The sequence below is a fragment of the Petaurus breviceps genome, unplaced genomic scaffold (assembly GCF_028583685.1).
Source record: "Petaurus breviceps papuanus isolate PSGF00001 unplaced genomic scaffold, PetGlider_PUasm1.0 208, whole genome shotgun sequence".
In the NCBI taxonomy this organism is placed as follows: Eukaryota; Metazoa; Chordata; class Mammalia; order Diprotodontia; family Petauridae; genus Petaurus; species Petaurus breviceps.
In genome coordinates, this window is record NW_027185852.1 from 25,661,764 (window position 1) to 25,676,473 (window position 14,710).

General features: G+C 51.8%; 1 protein-coding gene across 1 annotated transcript; it reads left to right on the plus strand.

The window, feature by feature from the left end:
* The first annotated feature begins 967 nt into the window (after window positions 1-967).
* LOC138165202 (doublesex- and mab-3-related transcription factor A2-like) lies at window positions 968-4,677 on the plus strand. Its single transcript, XM_069093323.1, has 2 exons — window positions 968-1,529; window positions 3,650-4,677. Exons 1-2 carry the CDS (start codon window positions 968-970, stop codon window positions 4,675-4,677), a joined length of 1,590 nt encoding a protein of 529 aa, XP_068949424.1.
* The last annotated feature ends 10,033 nt before the right edge of the window (window positions 4,678-14,710 follow it).

Sequence of the window (14,710 nt, forward strand, 5' to 3'; positions counted from 1 at the left end):
CCCCGGACGCCCCAGCTGCGGATTAAAGAGCGAGGGGAAGGGGGGAGACAAGAGGAAAAAAATCTAATGGCAGTGGTTTCCTTTCCAACCCTACCTCTTCCTATAAGGCTTATAGAAATAAGGGAAAGGAGGTACTTAGGGGCCTGGGGCTCGAAGAGAGATTCTCCTGGAGGCTTCTAGACTAGGGACGATATGCAAAAAAAAATATCAGAACCGGCAAGGACCATACATCTTGTAATCCCTCCCATTGTACAGATTGGGAAACTGAGGCCCAGAGGACCCCCCCCCCCCAGCGTTACTCTGTTTTATAGGCAGGCCACCCCCTTCCATTTCCTTAAAGGCCTGGGAGGGGGATGCCAACCATGGGCGGCGGCGGAGGTGGGAAGTGTTAGGTAACGAAATCACGAAAGAACATAAGGAAAATTTAAACTCAGGGTGTCGGAGCCCAGGGGCCTGTAGTACACAGAAGGCATAATTTAAAAGCTGGAAGAAATCTTAGAGGCCCCCAAATCTGGAAAGCTCGGACTGGAAAGACCCTTGGAACTTGCAGTGTTAGAGTTGCCAAGGTCTCTAGAACTTGGAACGTCGGGGCTAGAAGGGGCCTTAGAACGTAACATGTTAGGGCAGAGGACATTCGAACCTGGGTCTCGGAATAGTAGAGCTAGGAGTGGAGAGCTCAGAACCTCCGGGTTGGAGATGCTTAACTTGCAGAGCGCCGACTGCCCGGGGCAGAAAGGGCTCAGGTCTCCTGGTCCAACCTCCTTATTTCACAGTCGAGCAAGCAGGCCCAACGAGGCGAAAGGCCTTGCGCATGGTCACCCCATGCTTATCCAGCCCAGTCTCCTGCCCCTCCGCTCCAGGGTCCTTCTCCACCTACCCCCGCCCCCCAGGCCTCCGAGCCAAGTCAACTGGGCGGGGGTTTGTTTTCTCTCGTCCCATTGCAGACAGGAGTGGAAGACTGGCCTCGATGGAGCTTCGCTCGGAGCTGCCCAGCGTGCCCTCGGCGGCCGGGCCCCCGGTGGCGCCCGGCTCCGTGGCGTCCGTAGCGTCCGTGGCGGCGGCAGCTGCAGCGGCCGCGTCGCTGCCGGTGAGCGTGGCTGGCGGCCTGCTTCGGGCGCCACCCCTGCTGCTGCGAGCGGCGGAGAAGTACCCGCGCACGCCCAAGTGCGCGCGGTGCCGCAACCACGGGGTGGTGTCGGCGCTCAAGGGCCACAAGCGCTACTGCCGCTGGAAGGACTGCCTGTGCGCCAAGTGCACTCTCATTGCCGAGCGCCAGCGGGTCATGGCCGCGCAGGTGGCTCTGCGCCGGCAGCAAGCGCAGGAGGAGAACGAGGCCCGCGAGCTGCAGCTGCTCTATGGCACGGCCGAGGGGCTCGCCTTGGCCGCGGCCAACGGCATCATCCCGCCGCGGCCCGCCTACGAGGTCTTCGGCACCGTGTGCCCCGACAGCGCGAGCGGGGCTGGCCCGGGGCCGGGGCCGGGCTCGGGCGCAGGGGGTGCTGGAGCAGGGACCGGAGCAGGAGGCACAGGTGAAGGGAACGGCAATTGGGGGAGGGGGGCGCGTGGAATGCTGGGACCCCAGGCTTGCGGTCGCGAGTGGGGTGGGGAGGGCTTCTCTTTTCTCTGTAGCCGCTCTTGTCTTCCCTCTTTAGAAAACTTTCTCCTTCCTTTCTTCCTCTTCCTTCTGTTCACTCGTTCTCTCTGTCTCTGTCTCTCTCTGTCTCTGTCTCTCTCTCTGTCTGTCTCTGTCTCTCTCTCTCTCTCTTTCCTCTTTCCCCTCTTTTCCTGCCTCTCACTCCTTCCCACTTGTTTATTCCCCGTCACTTTTTTTTTTTTTGGTGGTGTTTCCGCACCCTTTCTTTCGTTCCTCTCTCCGGGAACCCTTTCCTAATTCCCCCAGTTCCCTCAGCCCCATCGTACCACTCCTTCCATTTCTCCTTCCCTTCTCCATTCTATTTTCTTATTCTTTTGCCCCGTCATCCCAAATACGGTTCAGCTTTCCCCTTCCTCTCCCTCTCTTCTTTTTATATCTTTGCCTTTCCTCCCATATTGTTTCCCCTCCTCATCCTCGTCCTCCTCTCTTTTCTTTTTTTTATGCTCTCTGCCTCTCCTCCTTTCCAGTTTCTTTTCTCTCCCTTATAGTTCTCCAGGCTTTGCTTTTTGTCTTCTTCTTCCGTTTATAGATGGTTTTGTTCTTATTCCGAGCTCCTCCTTCCTTTTTCTCTCCTTGTTCTCTCCATTCCTTTTTTCTAATTCAATTAATGTCTCAATCCCTTAGCGATGTCATTTCTTTCCTCTCTTCATTCTCTCCCCGGGCTCTTCTTTTTGCTTTCTCCCCTTTTACTCCCTTGCTTCTTCTCTTTCCCTCCTTTCCCTCTCACCTGTCCCTTCTCTTCACTCTCTCGTCCTTGCCCTCTCTCTGGGGATTCTCCCTCCCCCCTTTTAATCTCTACTCTTACATTTTCTTCACTGTTTTCCTTTTCTTCCTCCTTTTTTAAAATTCCCCTGCTTCCTCTTTTTTCAGCGTTCCCTCTTCTATCTTATTTGGTTCTTTCCTCTTCCTCTTTCTTCTCTTTCTGGTTTCTTCTGTTCCTCTTGTATCTTTCATCTTTTATTTTTTTTTCCCTTTCCATCCTTTCCCTTCTCACCCCTTCCTAGTAGCAGTGAACTGATTTTGGGGCGATGAAATCTCGCCTAAATCTGGCCATTTAACTGGCTCTTGTAATGTTAGACGAAATGTTAATTTGTTAAAATTAGATATTTGGACTAGATTTAAATTTTTTTTCCAAAATATTGTGCTTTACAGAAACATTCAGATTTCTCTCCTCTTACTTTCTTCTGCCCTTTTCCTGAACTTTCACATTTTTTTCTGTCTCTTTCCCAGATTTTGGGTAATCTCTCATCCCCACTTCCCACCTTTGCTCTCCTTTAGGTCAGGAAAAGAGAAAACTCAGTGGTTCTAATAGAGCTCTAACATTGGGGGAGAGATAGGAAAGGAAGGGGGGGAAGGGGAGTTTCATTCAACTCAGGGTCACAGCTCTCAGGTCATCCTGTCGGCCTCTGGACCTGGTCCGGGAGGTTTTCTTTCTTTCTTTTTTTTGACGTTCATTTGGGGCAGGAGTGGGGGGCGGAGGGAGAAACTTTTCAAAATCCTCGACCTCTCTGGCTGCCTAGTCAACTCCCTTGTCACTCCTATGCTACCTATCCCCTAAGCTGAGCAGTCCTAGGGGTGGGCTACAGGAGAGTACAGGTCAGAGGTTTTTGGAGTATCCTCAAAACCTTTTACCTGGATTTCAAGTTTGAGAGGACAGTAGAGAGATTTAATTCTCCTTCCTAGTTTCCCCAATGAAACAACTCTGAGACTCCAGAAAGTAAGTTACTTGCCCAGGGTCATGCGTATGTATAGTAAGAAAATGGCATAAGCTGAATTAGGGCAGAGACAGCCAGGGCCCCCAGACCCTAGGGGGTAGGCAGGAAAGGGAAGAGATATGGAGAGGGCCAGGAAGAGTGGCAGTGAACCAGGTTGTCCACTCGATGGTGCAGGGGTGTAATCAAGACATTTGCCTGGTCTAGAGCTAGGGTCCTGCCGTGGCCCCAGTCTTTGCCCTAACATTCCCTCCCCGTCCCCACTTTTCTCTTCCCTCCTCAGAGGCCAAGCTACAGAAGTTTGACCTGTTTCCCAAAGGCCTGCTACAGCCGGGAGGGGCGGGTTCCCCTCAGCCGCCCGGGGGAAAGCCGGTGTCCCCGGACGGGGCAGACTCGGCGCCCGGCACTTCCTCTCCGGAGGCCCGGCCAGGCTCAGCTTCGGAGAACGGCGACGGTGACTCGTTCCTGGGCTCGCCACAGTCCAAGACCCTGAAGGAAGCGGGCAGTGGAGGCGGCAGCGGCAGCGGCAGCGGCGGCGGCGGCCCCGGCGAGGACGACAGCCCTGGCTCCATCAGCCCTCTGGGTTCCGACTCGGGCTCCGAGGTGGACAAGGACGAGGCCGCGGCATCTCCGCCGCCGTCGGGCTCAGGCCCCGGGCCTCGGCAGCGGACACCGCTGGACATCCTGACCCGGGTCTTTCCCAGCCACAAGCGCAGCGTGCTCGAGCTAGTGCTGCAGGGCTGCGGCGGGGACGTGGTGCAGGCCATCGAGCAGATCCTGAACCACCACCGGGGCGCCGCCGTGGCCGGGGGCGCAGCTGTGGCGGTCGGTGGCCCGGACAAGGGCCCAGACGAGAGCTGGACGGGGCGCGCCGACGGCGGCGGGGGTGCCCTGGGCTCAGCGCTGCAGCCGGGCCCGGCCGCCGCCCACCATCCCCACCACAGACCCTTGCTGGCCGGGGCCATGACCCCAGCCATCGGGACCCTGGGCAGTCGTTCGGCCTTCTCTCCGCTTCAGCCCAACGCCAGCCACTTCGGGGCGGAAGCGGGCGCCTATCCACTGGGCACACCCCTGGGGCTGAGCCCGCTGCGCCTGGCCTACTCAGCGGCCGCGCACAGCCGCGGGCTGGCTTTCATGGCGCCCTACTCCACAGCCGGCCTCATGCCCACGCTAGGCTTCCGGCCGCCCATGGACTACGCCTTCAGCGACCTCATGCGGGACCGCTCAGCCTCCGTGCACAAGGAACCGGTCTACAGCAACGGGGGCGGCCTCTACGGGCCCCTGGTGAACAACAACCCGGACAAGCAATAGGGAGGGTCATGTACCGAGGGGAAGTGCCTGGGGCACGGAGTGGGAGAGGAAGCCTCGGCCTCCCCTCCCTCCCGGCTTCCTGGCTCATTGCGAGCGGTGACCCGGTCTTTGCGCCCTTGAAGCTGGTCCACCATGGCTGGGAAGGAGGGAAGCTGGCTGTCCTCTGGAGGCGGGGAAATTAAGGCGGGCTCGGTCCGGGGGACGCAGCCACCCTCGGTCGCCGGGACCCTTTCCCAAGGCAACCAAAGGTTTGGGGGTGGGGGGCGTGGGTATGGGACATGTAGCCCTTTTGTCAGGGCCCCAGGCAGTAGGTGCCCTCGATCCCTGGCCGGATTAGAAGGCGCTCCGTGCTCGAGCCCTGAATGCCTGTGCCCGCTCCCCAGACGGATCGCAGGTTGTCAGTTGATCTCCCTGCTCCTCTCTCCGTTTTTCGTTCGCTCTGACAAATACAAATCTAGGCTGAACAAACCTACTCCTAGCGCTGGGTCTAGTCCTTGGGAGAGGAGATGTCAGGGCAGGCCTCGCTCCGTCTGGGTCTCTGCCTCTGTCTCTGTCTCTCCTGATAGATCGGAGGACTCCAGAACACCGGGCAGTGGGCTCCGAGCAGGCGCTTTCGTTGTTTCGGTTTTTGTCCTGACCCTCCCTCGTCGCTTACGGTCCCGAGCATGGCTATTTCATCACTGGTGCATTGTGAGGTTTTCCACGTGTATAAATATATCGGTACCTGATCTATCCATATTCATATACATATATATACGAGCGAGTGTACGATGTTATAAATGGATTCTAAGTTATTAATTGTAATCTGTAGGTGAACTTGGTATTAACGTTTAAGAAAAAAAATAATTCCAGAAAGGAAAACAACCAAGACGATAAAATACAAACCAACGGCAACCAAAGTTAGACAGGTGGTCTTGTACTTCGGAGGGCGGAGATGCAGCCTCTCCTCCCGTGTACCACGGAACCTCCCTCTCACCCCCTCCTCCCTCCCCTCCGGGGTGACTGGGAGCCACCTGGACCCTCAGCTCTCCTGCTGGGCTGCAGCCCTGGACCTGCCTCCTTCCCGGGCTAGGGTGGGAGAGGGGACCGGGTTCTCTGTTTAGTCGCCACACCCTACGGTCCAGAGCTACGAACGTTGTGTCTTCTACGCAGACACAGGTTAGAAATAAATGTTATTTTCCTTTTAAGACCTCCAAAGTCGGTCCTTCCCAGATCAAGAGAACAACAAAATGTTTTTCCCCAAATACCTCTAAACCCCTGCTCCTTCTGGATGAAGACTTAAAAAAAAAAAATAGACTGTTAAGGTCTTGTTTGGGTCCTCCAAGGTCAATCTCCTCCTCACCCCGTGTAATTAATGAAAAAGAGGGGGCCGGAGACATCCTCCCAGGGAGGCATTGCCCCCTCCCAGGCCCGTCTCTGTGCTCGCCTCCAAAGAGGAATAAAGGAGTCCAAAAGGGTGGTTCTCCCCATCCCTGATGGCTTTCTCCTCCGTCCCCCAAGTTCCCTCCCCAGCTATAGGTATTGGAGGTGACCCCCGAGACTTCCCAGGGCTCGCGTCCTAACATTTGCGTCCAAGCCCCCCAATAATTCCCTCTAGGTTTCGCTGGGGTCGGGAGGCGGGGGCGTATCCAACACCCATACCGCAAAGGTGGCTGTAAAATGTCGGTCTCTTACGCCTTAAATCTCAGACTCGGCCTGTCCGGAAGGGAGCGTGAAGGGATAATGTGACATCCTCCCGCGTCCCGTAAGAATTCTTACCAAAGCGAAGGCCATCTTGGGACAGGGCTGGGAGAGAGCGGGAGGAAAGCTATAGCAGCCTGGCCACCAAGGGCACTCTGCCTCCTGAATCTCCCGAAAACCCGGGTCAGATGCTCTTTCGCCACCTAAACCCTCATCACAAGAAAAGGGAAGGCGCCCGCAGTCTTGGAAAAATAATCCCCAGAAAACTGGAATCGAACCTGCCCACACCCCACCAGGGTCACTTGGGGATCAAGCCCAAGGTTGGTGGGTTTGAGCGCTCTCTGCACAATCCAAGGGGCTGGGGGTGGGGTGCGGACGGGGCGGGGGGAAGAAGACACCTTCTGAGGCGGTGGGTGAGTTTGTTAGAACTCCCACCCTCCCTACCCTCTCCACCGGTATACTAACTAGCTCTCTCTCCTTTTTCTGTCATATAATATCTCTGTATTTCTGTCTCTGTCAATCTTTTTTTTTTTCTTCCCGACTATCTGTGTCTGTCTCTCCGTGTCTGTCTCTCTGTGCCTGTCTCTCTCTGTCTCTGTTTGTCTCTATGTATTTTCTTTCTCTGTCTCTGTCTCTCCTTTCTCTTTCTCTGCCTCTGTCTTCTTTTTTTTTTTTCCCCTCTCTCTCTGTCTCTCATTGAGCAAGTCCCGACAGGAAGGCGGAGAAGAAGCGCTCCTGCTCTGCTTAGCCATACCGAGGGGAGCAAGCTTCTTTTCCTAACACAGGAGGGAACCGGGACCCGGGGATGAACCGCTCTGGAAGGGCCCAGGCCGCTGGGCTCAGGGAAAGGGGACCTGACATGCCCAGAACCCTGGGCCCACGAAGCGGGGGTGGGGGTGGGGGCCCAGAGCCTTGGAGCAGGGTGCAGACTCGAAAGGCAGCTAGGCCCTGGAATGGGGCGTCTCTTGTGACCCCACTAGAGTGCGCAGGTGAAAGGAATGAAGACGATCGAAAACCCGAAGCAGCAGCAAGGAGCCGGGCACGCTGCCCCCAGCCAAAGTTGGTTGTCATGGAAATCTAATTCCCCACCCCACCCCCAACACACCCCTTACCCGGGCCCTCACGGGCTGGGCCCAGGCCGGGCCCCAGCCCGATTCCCTGAGCTTGGCAGAAAGGGCCCTGTTTACCTCCTCCCTACGCGGAGCCCTGGCTAAAGTTTGCTCCTCAGACTCTCTGTGCCCCGGAACCGGGCCCAGACCGGCGAGGGGAAGCCACGGGCTTCCTCCTTGGGCCTCTGCGAGGGGAGAAGACGGATTCCTTTCCCCCTTATGAAAACAAAACAACGACAAAAAAACCCCCACTCCAAACGGGGGGGGGGGCGGGCAGCTTTCCTTTCCCCTGCGCTTTCTGCCTGTTCTGTAAAACCCAAGCAAGCTGAGGGATCATCTGGTCCACGGCCCCCTTTGCTAAGGAGACACGGAAAGTGGGGTGGGCAAGGGCCTTGTTAAGATCTCACCAACGATTAGGGGCAGGATAGAACCCTTGGGTTCCTGATTCCCAGGCCAATGCTCTTAGAACTGCTTCAACCCTTCCCTCCTTTCCCCAACCCACCCCCTCCCAAAATAGAGCAGTTCCCCCGACCCAAACCCAGCAAAGGTCACCACAGACCAAGTCAACATGTGAAGGTAAACTTTTTGGGGCGTTTCAGGTTCCAGGGCCGAGGGTGAAACTTAATAGCACTACAGTAAAACGGTTTAATAAAGGAGGGCTTTAATGGGGAGCTAATTTGATTGAGCTGCCTAATTCCACTTTAATTGGAAAGGGGGTTTGTCTGTTTGGTTATAAAGTGCCAGGGTGACAGCAGAATGGAGAGGAGAGGAGAGGGAAAGGGAAGAGAGGGAGGGAGGGAAGCCCAGAGACAGATACTGGGAGAAAGCAGAGAAGAGAGAGAGAGGCATGGGGCCTGGCAGAGGGGAAAGGGAAGGGAGATAGGGAGTCTGGGAGAGGAAGAGACAGGCACTGGAAGGGATGGACAGAGGCAGAGAGAACAGAAAATCAGGAAGACAGGTAGAAAGAGAACCAGAGGAAGAGGAGGGCCAGACAGAAAAGTTGAGAGAAGAATGAGACAAACCAGACACAGATGTCAGAGACAGGGGAGAAGGTGAGGGAAGGCAGAGAGGAGAGATTGAAGGAGGGACCTTGAATGGGACAGATTTTCCCTCCCCTCCTCCCCACTCTCTCCATCCTGGCTCCTGAGGCTTTAGTACCAGAGGCTTCTTTACCTGAGGAGTTTCCTGCCTGACTCCAGCCTCCCCATCTGGAGAGGAGACCAAAAAACAGCACCCAGCCTTCCAAGTCTTGTGTCCCATTGGGAAGGAGGAACCTTCTGGCACTGGGGCCTAGCTGGGCTGCTGGAGTCAGAGGAGGCCTGTGCTGCTCAGCTATGTGTAGACCTATAATCCTGGCCCTGCCCTGCATTCCCTGGAGCCTCAGGTTTTGTCCCTGTCCTTTGAGCTTCACAGACTCTGACAGACCCATGGAGAAAGTACTCCTTGGGCAGAGTAGGGGGAACAGAGAATTCAGGCACAGAAGGTCAATCAAATTCAAATTGCCTACTGACTGTTTGGTGTAACTTTATTTAACTAATCGCCTCACCTCCCTGGATCTCAGTTTCCTCTTCCCTAAAATAGGTACAATAACAAATTTTCTGGATGTCTTACCTGGCAACAAAGGGATGTATATTTATCACCCTTAAAGCTACCTAGAATCTGAGGCTCTCCAGCTGGTATCCAACTTCAAGGGGCCCCTACCTCCACCCATTCCATTCTTTGGAATCAGTGGGGCTTGGTCTGCCACAGACACAGAAGTTATAGACAGTAAGAAATGGAAAGGACTTGACTTTCCAGATGATCCAGGAAGCTGAGGTCTTAGATGGAGAGCTGATAAGTGAGAGACTTGGGATTTTAACCCATGCCTAACTCCCCACCCTATTATGAGAGTCACTCCTCTGAGCCTCAGTTTCCACGATGGGCTCAATTATATTGTCTTCCATTGGCAGGAAGAGGAGGGCATGCCCTGAAAGAAAAGCTTGGGAGCTCTTTAAGGCCCTTTCCAGGCAAAGGGCTGGCCTAAGAGATCTATTCCAGCTCCTCCCCCAGTCCTTGAATGGACTTCCGAGAAGCAGCCCCAGCTGTGACCCACCTGGTCTGGGATCTGATCAGGGCAGCACCCTGAGTCACCATGAGAGGTGACTCAGCAGCCCCACTCTCCTGTTCCACTCCCTGTCTCCTTTCCTCCCCCTTCACCATCTCCTGGTCTCAGTTCTGGGCTCAGGGACCCTGAGGCACAGTCAGGGCTGAGAAGTGGGAGTCCCTGCTCTGCCATCAACTACCTTTTGGTGTGATCTTGGGCAAGTAAGTGGCTTCCCCTTTCCAGGCCTCAGTGTCCCCATCTGTAAAATGAAGGTGACTTAAGGGGGTGAGTGGAAGGGGAAAGAAGGTGAAATGAAAATAAATTAAAAAAAAATTAAATATTTTGCAAACTTTAAAGCCCTATAAAATAAAATGAAAAGCGTTGGATTAGATTATCTCTAAGCCACATCTGACATGTTATTTTCACTCTTCTCCAGGTCAGCTAAGAGCCAGGGATAGGGGAGGGTGGCCTGCTAAAGGAGGTGGGTCTGAACTTCTTCTCTACCAGAAACATGTTCTTGGTTCCACCATTCCAGCTCCTCTATTCCCTCCTCTCCTTCCCTTGCCCAGTAAGGGGAGGCACAAGTAAATTTAGGGTCACTCTCACCTCCCCTCCTTCCTCTTTGCAGCCAGGTTACTTCAGTGGAGCTGAAAATGAAGGACTCATGGTGGGACTGAGCCTGTGCACCATGAATCTCCCTCCCCTCTCCTGAGGAGTTTGGTTCTCAGCTTCCCCTGCCCTCCCACCCAGGGCTAAAGAAGGTGCCAGAATGAGGAAAAGGGAAATAAACTAGACAGGGGAAGAGGAGGAAGAATGATACTAGAGGAGAACTAGAAGGTCATCAGGATAAGGGAGAAGGGGGAGAAGAGGAAAGGGTGACTAGGAAGAGGAAAAGAGAGGGAACAGAAGGAGGAAAAGGGGGGAATAATCATATACCAGGCTTGGTATGATGGGTTTCTAAGATAAAATGGATTTTTCTTAGGCACAGTATTTTTCTGAGAACTATGAATCTTATAAAGTGCATTTAAAAGAATAGCAGACACAATAAAAATAGTATATCTTTTGACTAAATTAGAATATAGCAAGCACAATATTTTGGAAAGCTCTGGGATGAGGCAAAATCTTGGTTTTGTGGTAGTATCTATATGGCCTTTAAAAGACCTCCATGTTCTGAGGTGTTAAATTTGTTAAGCTATAAAGTGGAAGGAGGAAAAGGAAGGGGAGAAAGAGGAGGTGTGAGGGAGAAGGAAGAGCAGAAAGAAAGGGGAGGGGAAGGAGGAAGCATTCAGGAGGAAGAGGAGAAGGAAGTGAGGAGGAGGAGGGTGGGATGGAGGAAGGAGAGAGGAAGAAGAGAAATGGAACAGGAGGAGGAAAGCTCTAGAAATCCACTTAGGGATCTGGGATGTGAAGAGCAGGGAGGAGGAGAGGAAGGGGAGAGAGTGGCTGTGGGGCTAGGCCAAGACACAGTGGCATTTTTCTAGATTCAGAGATCCAACCTGGCTCATGGAATAGGCAGGGTGGGCTGCTGAATCCTCCCCTCCCCCATTGGGATTCAGGGGTCAGGGAAACTGAGAAGATAGTGAAAGTTGGAAATCCTAGCCCCAAGCTCATGACTGGAAAGGCTAGTGGTACTAAGGTTTCCAGGCTAAGGCCCAGGCATGGCTTCATCCCAAAGGTACAGACTAGTCTGGTTTTCTTTCCCAGGATTCCTCTTGGCCAAACCAGAAGCTCCTGATGGCTTAGGTGTTTGGGAACTTTACCCACATTTCCATGAGAGCACTGATTTTACTCCCAGTACCCAAAGGGAAGAGATGAGAATTTTAAAAAATCAGTAAAACCTACATCACATTTTCCCCCCAGAACTTCAAAAACCAAAATTAAACTATGGGGCAGAGACCTGCAGAAGTTCATGAAGACAAGCTCAAGACAAGTCACTTGGATTTGAGGGGAGACCCTGTTTCCAGTTTTTGGGGTTTCCTAATCTTAGTGTAGGTCTGGAGGTAGCTCTCTGGTTACTAGGTATTTGCATAGATGCCAAAAACAGTGCTGCTTCTACCTCCATTTGCTGAAATCCCGGCTCAGATGTTACTTCCTCCCAGAAGCCTTCCATGATTCTCTTTCCCTCCCCTGCTCTCTCTCCCTGCAAACTGGAAATGATTTCTTCTTCTGATTTTCTCTATTCCTCCCTGGCAGGAGGAACAATGTGGTATAGTGGGGCTTGGATTCAAATCCAAACCTATGTGCTTTTAGGCAGACACTCCCTGGGCCACAGTTTCCCCAACTATTGAATGAGGGGTTTCAATGAGAAGGACTCTGAGGATCTTTCTAGCTCTAAATCTATGATCCAGGGACCCATTCTGATCTTATCCTGTCTTGTAATATGTTACCTGTGACCTCATCTCCCTTCTAAACTCTGAGTTCCTTGGGGGCAGGGGTCACATCTTAATCATCTTTGTACAATTCCTAACCCATAACATAGGGCCCTGAACATAGGAAATGCTTAATTTACATAGGTTTGTCAAATTGAGTTTTTTTAGTCATAACAGCAAGAGGAGAGATAGTCCAGCCCTTTGGTCCTCACTCACCAGGCAGGCTCACTGTGATGTCCCTGGGGTAGTAAAAACTAGAATTGAAGGAGCCAGTGATCATACAGTCAGTGTTCCCCAAACTCATCTACTCTAGGGACCAAGGCACATTCTTGTATAGGGAGGGTCTGGTAGGACAGTGCTTGTCCATAATGAGAGTGCTCATGGAAGCTGAGAATTGGAAGGGACCTGGGAAGCATCGAATGCAATGGAGCATGAGTTGGAATCCCCCTGTATCCCTCTTGACTCATGGGTCCTCCAGATTCTGCAGGAAACCCTCCAGGGAAGGGGAGCCCAAGGTCTCTCTCAGCAGCACCTCCAGCTCTTGGACAGCTCCCATAATCAGGTGGTTTTTCCTGACCTCAAACCTAAAATTGCTTCTTTGCAAATGTCTCCTATTCCACCTGATCCTTTCGATCCTACTTCTCCAAGGCAACACTCCAGATACTTGGAGACAGCTCTCGTATCATCCCCTTTGTGGTACAGCCTTTTGGCTCTCCACACTCCTGGGCATCCTTCTCTGAACGGGTTCCAGCTTACCACTGTCCTTCCTAAATGAGGGTATCCGGGACTGAATATAGCACTCCAGATACTGTCTGACCATGGCAGAGAACAGCAGGACTGTCACCTTCCTTATTTGGGGCACTGCCTCCTTTTTTCTTTATCAAATTTTGTTTAACAAGCATTTCTCTTTTTTCCCTTACTAAACAGAAAAAAAGAAAAAAAACATACATGCAAGGGGAAGGGAATAAGCATTGTTAATCTCCCACAGGGAGTCAGGCACTACTAAGTAAGCACTTTAACAACATTAGCTCATTTAATCCTTACTATTGCTATTGTTATTCCCATTTTACAATTGAGGAAACTGAGGCAAACAGAGGTTAAGTGACTAGCCCAGGCTCACACTACTAGTAAGTGTTTGAGGTAGGAAATGAAATAAGTACTTTTCTTGACTCCAGACCCAATGATATTGACTGTATGTATATATACACACAGATGTGTGTGCTTACATAATCAAGCAAAACAAATTCCTACATTAGCTAAGTCCAAAAATATGTCCCATTCTGCATCTTCAGCTCATCACCTCTTTGTCAGAGGATGGGTAACAAGCTTTATCATTGATCTTCTGGAATTATGATCAGACTTTGAAACGGCCCCTTCCAGGAGTCTAAGATTAACACGACCTTTTGTGGCTGCTGATCACATGGTTGACTCATATACAGTTTACCAACTCCCTGGATCTTTTTGTCGGAAATTGTTATCTAGACATATCTCCCCCATCTGCACTTGAACAATTGGCTTTTTGACCCAGTATAGGACTTTACATTTTATCCTTCTTAAATTTTCTTTTATTATACTTGGCTCTTTGTCCTAGCCTGTCAAGACAGTTTCAATCCTCAGTCTGTCATCCAGCATCACTATCAGCAAATTTGATTGGCATATGCCACCATTTCAACATTAATTATTGCAGACATGTATATAGCATACATTTGATCCCCATGGATGACTGCTAGGTGGCGCCATAGTGCACAGAGCACTTGACCTAGAATCAGGAAGACCTGAGTTCAAATCCAGCCTCAGACAATAATTGTGTGAATCCAGACAAGTCACTTAACATCTGTCTGTCTCAGTTCCCATAGTAATTATAATACTACCTCCTAGGTTTGTGATGAGGGTCAAATAAAGTATTTATCAAAGTGTTTGGCACATAGTAGGGCAATATATATATATATATAAATATAAATACTAGCTATTATTACTATGAAAATCATCACAACAACTCTGTGAGATAGGTGCTACAGATGTTATTTCTGTTTTGTAGATGGAGAAAATGAGTCTCAGGTTAAATGACCTATCCATTATCACATAACTGATAAAGATGTGAGACAGGATTCAAATCCAGGTCTCTGGCAGTCAGCTGGCTGGAAAGAGGACTGATTTTTCTTTGGATCCTTTCATTCTATCAGGTGTAGGCATTTCAGTTGCATCTAGCTCTTTGTGACCCCATTTGGGGTTCTCTTGGCAAAGATACTGGATTGGCTTGCCATTTCTTTCTCCAGTTCATTTCACAGATGAAGAACTAAGGTAAACAGGGTTAAGTGACTTGCCCAGGGTCACACAGCTAGTAAGTGTCTGAAGTTGGATTTGAATTCAGGTCTTCCTCATTCCAGGGCTGGTGCCACCTAGTGGCTGGCAGAAGTTACACTCTGCCTAATGGTTCTGATGGTCCTACAAAGTAAGAGAAAGGGACCTAATGCAAAGGGACTTCTAGGAGCTTTGAGTGACCTCCTTTGCCACATATGTTCTGTATTTCCTCCCGACTGGCCATGGAGTCTATATGTACTTGTGGGAGAGTATGCTATAGTCTTTGGGGAGGGGGTTGTAGGAACCATTTTTCTATACCGTCTTAGTAAATGTCCTGTTATAAAAACGAATTAAGCCTGATGACTCCTCCTCCTCCTCCTCCCCCTCCTCTCCTCTCCCCTCCTCCTCTTCCTCCTCTCCCTCCTCCTCCCCTCCTCTCCTCCTCCTCTTCCTCCTCTCCTCCTCTTCCTCCTCCTCCTCCCCTCCTCTCC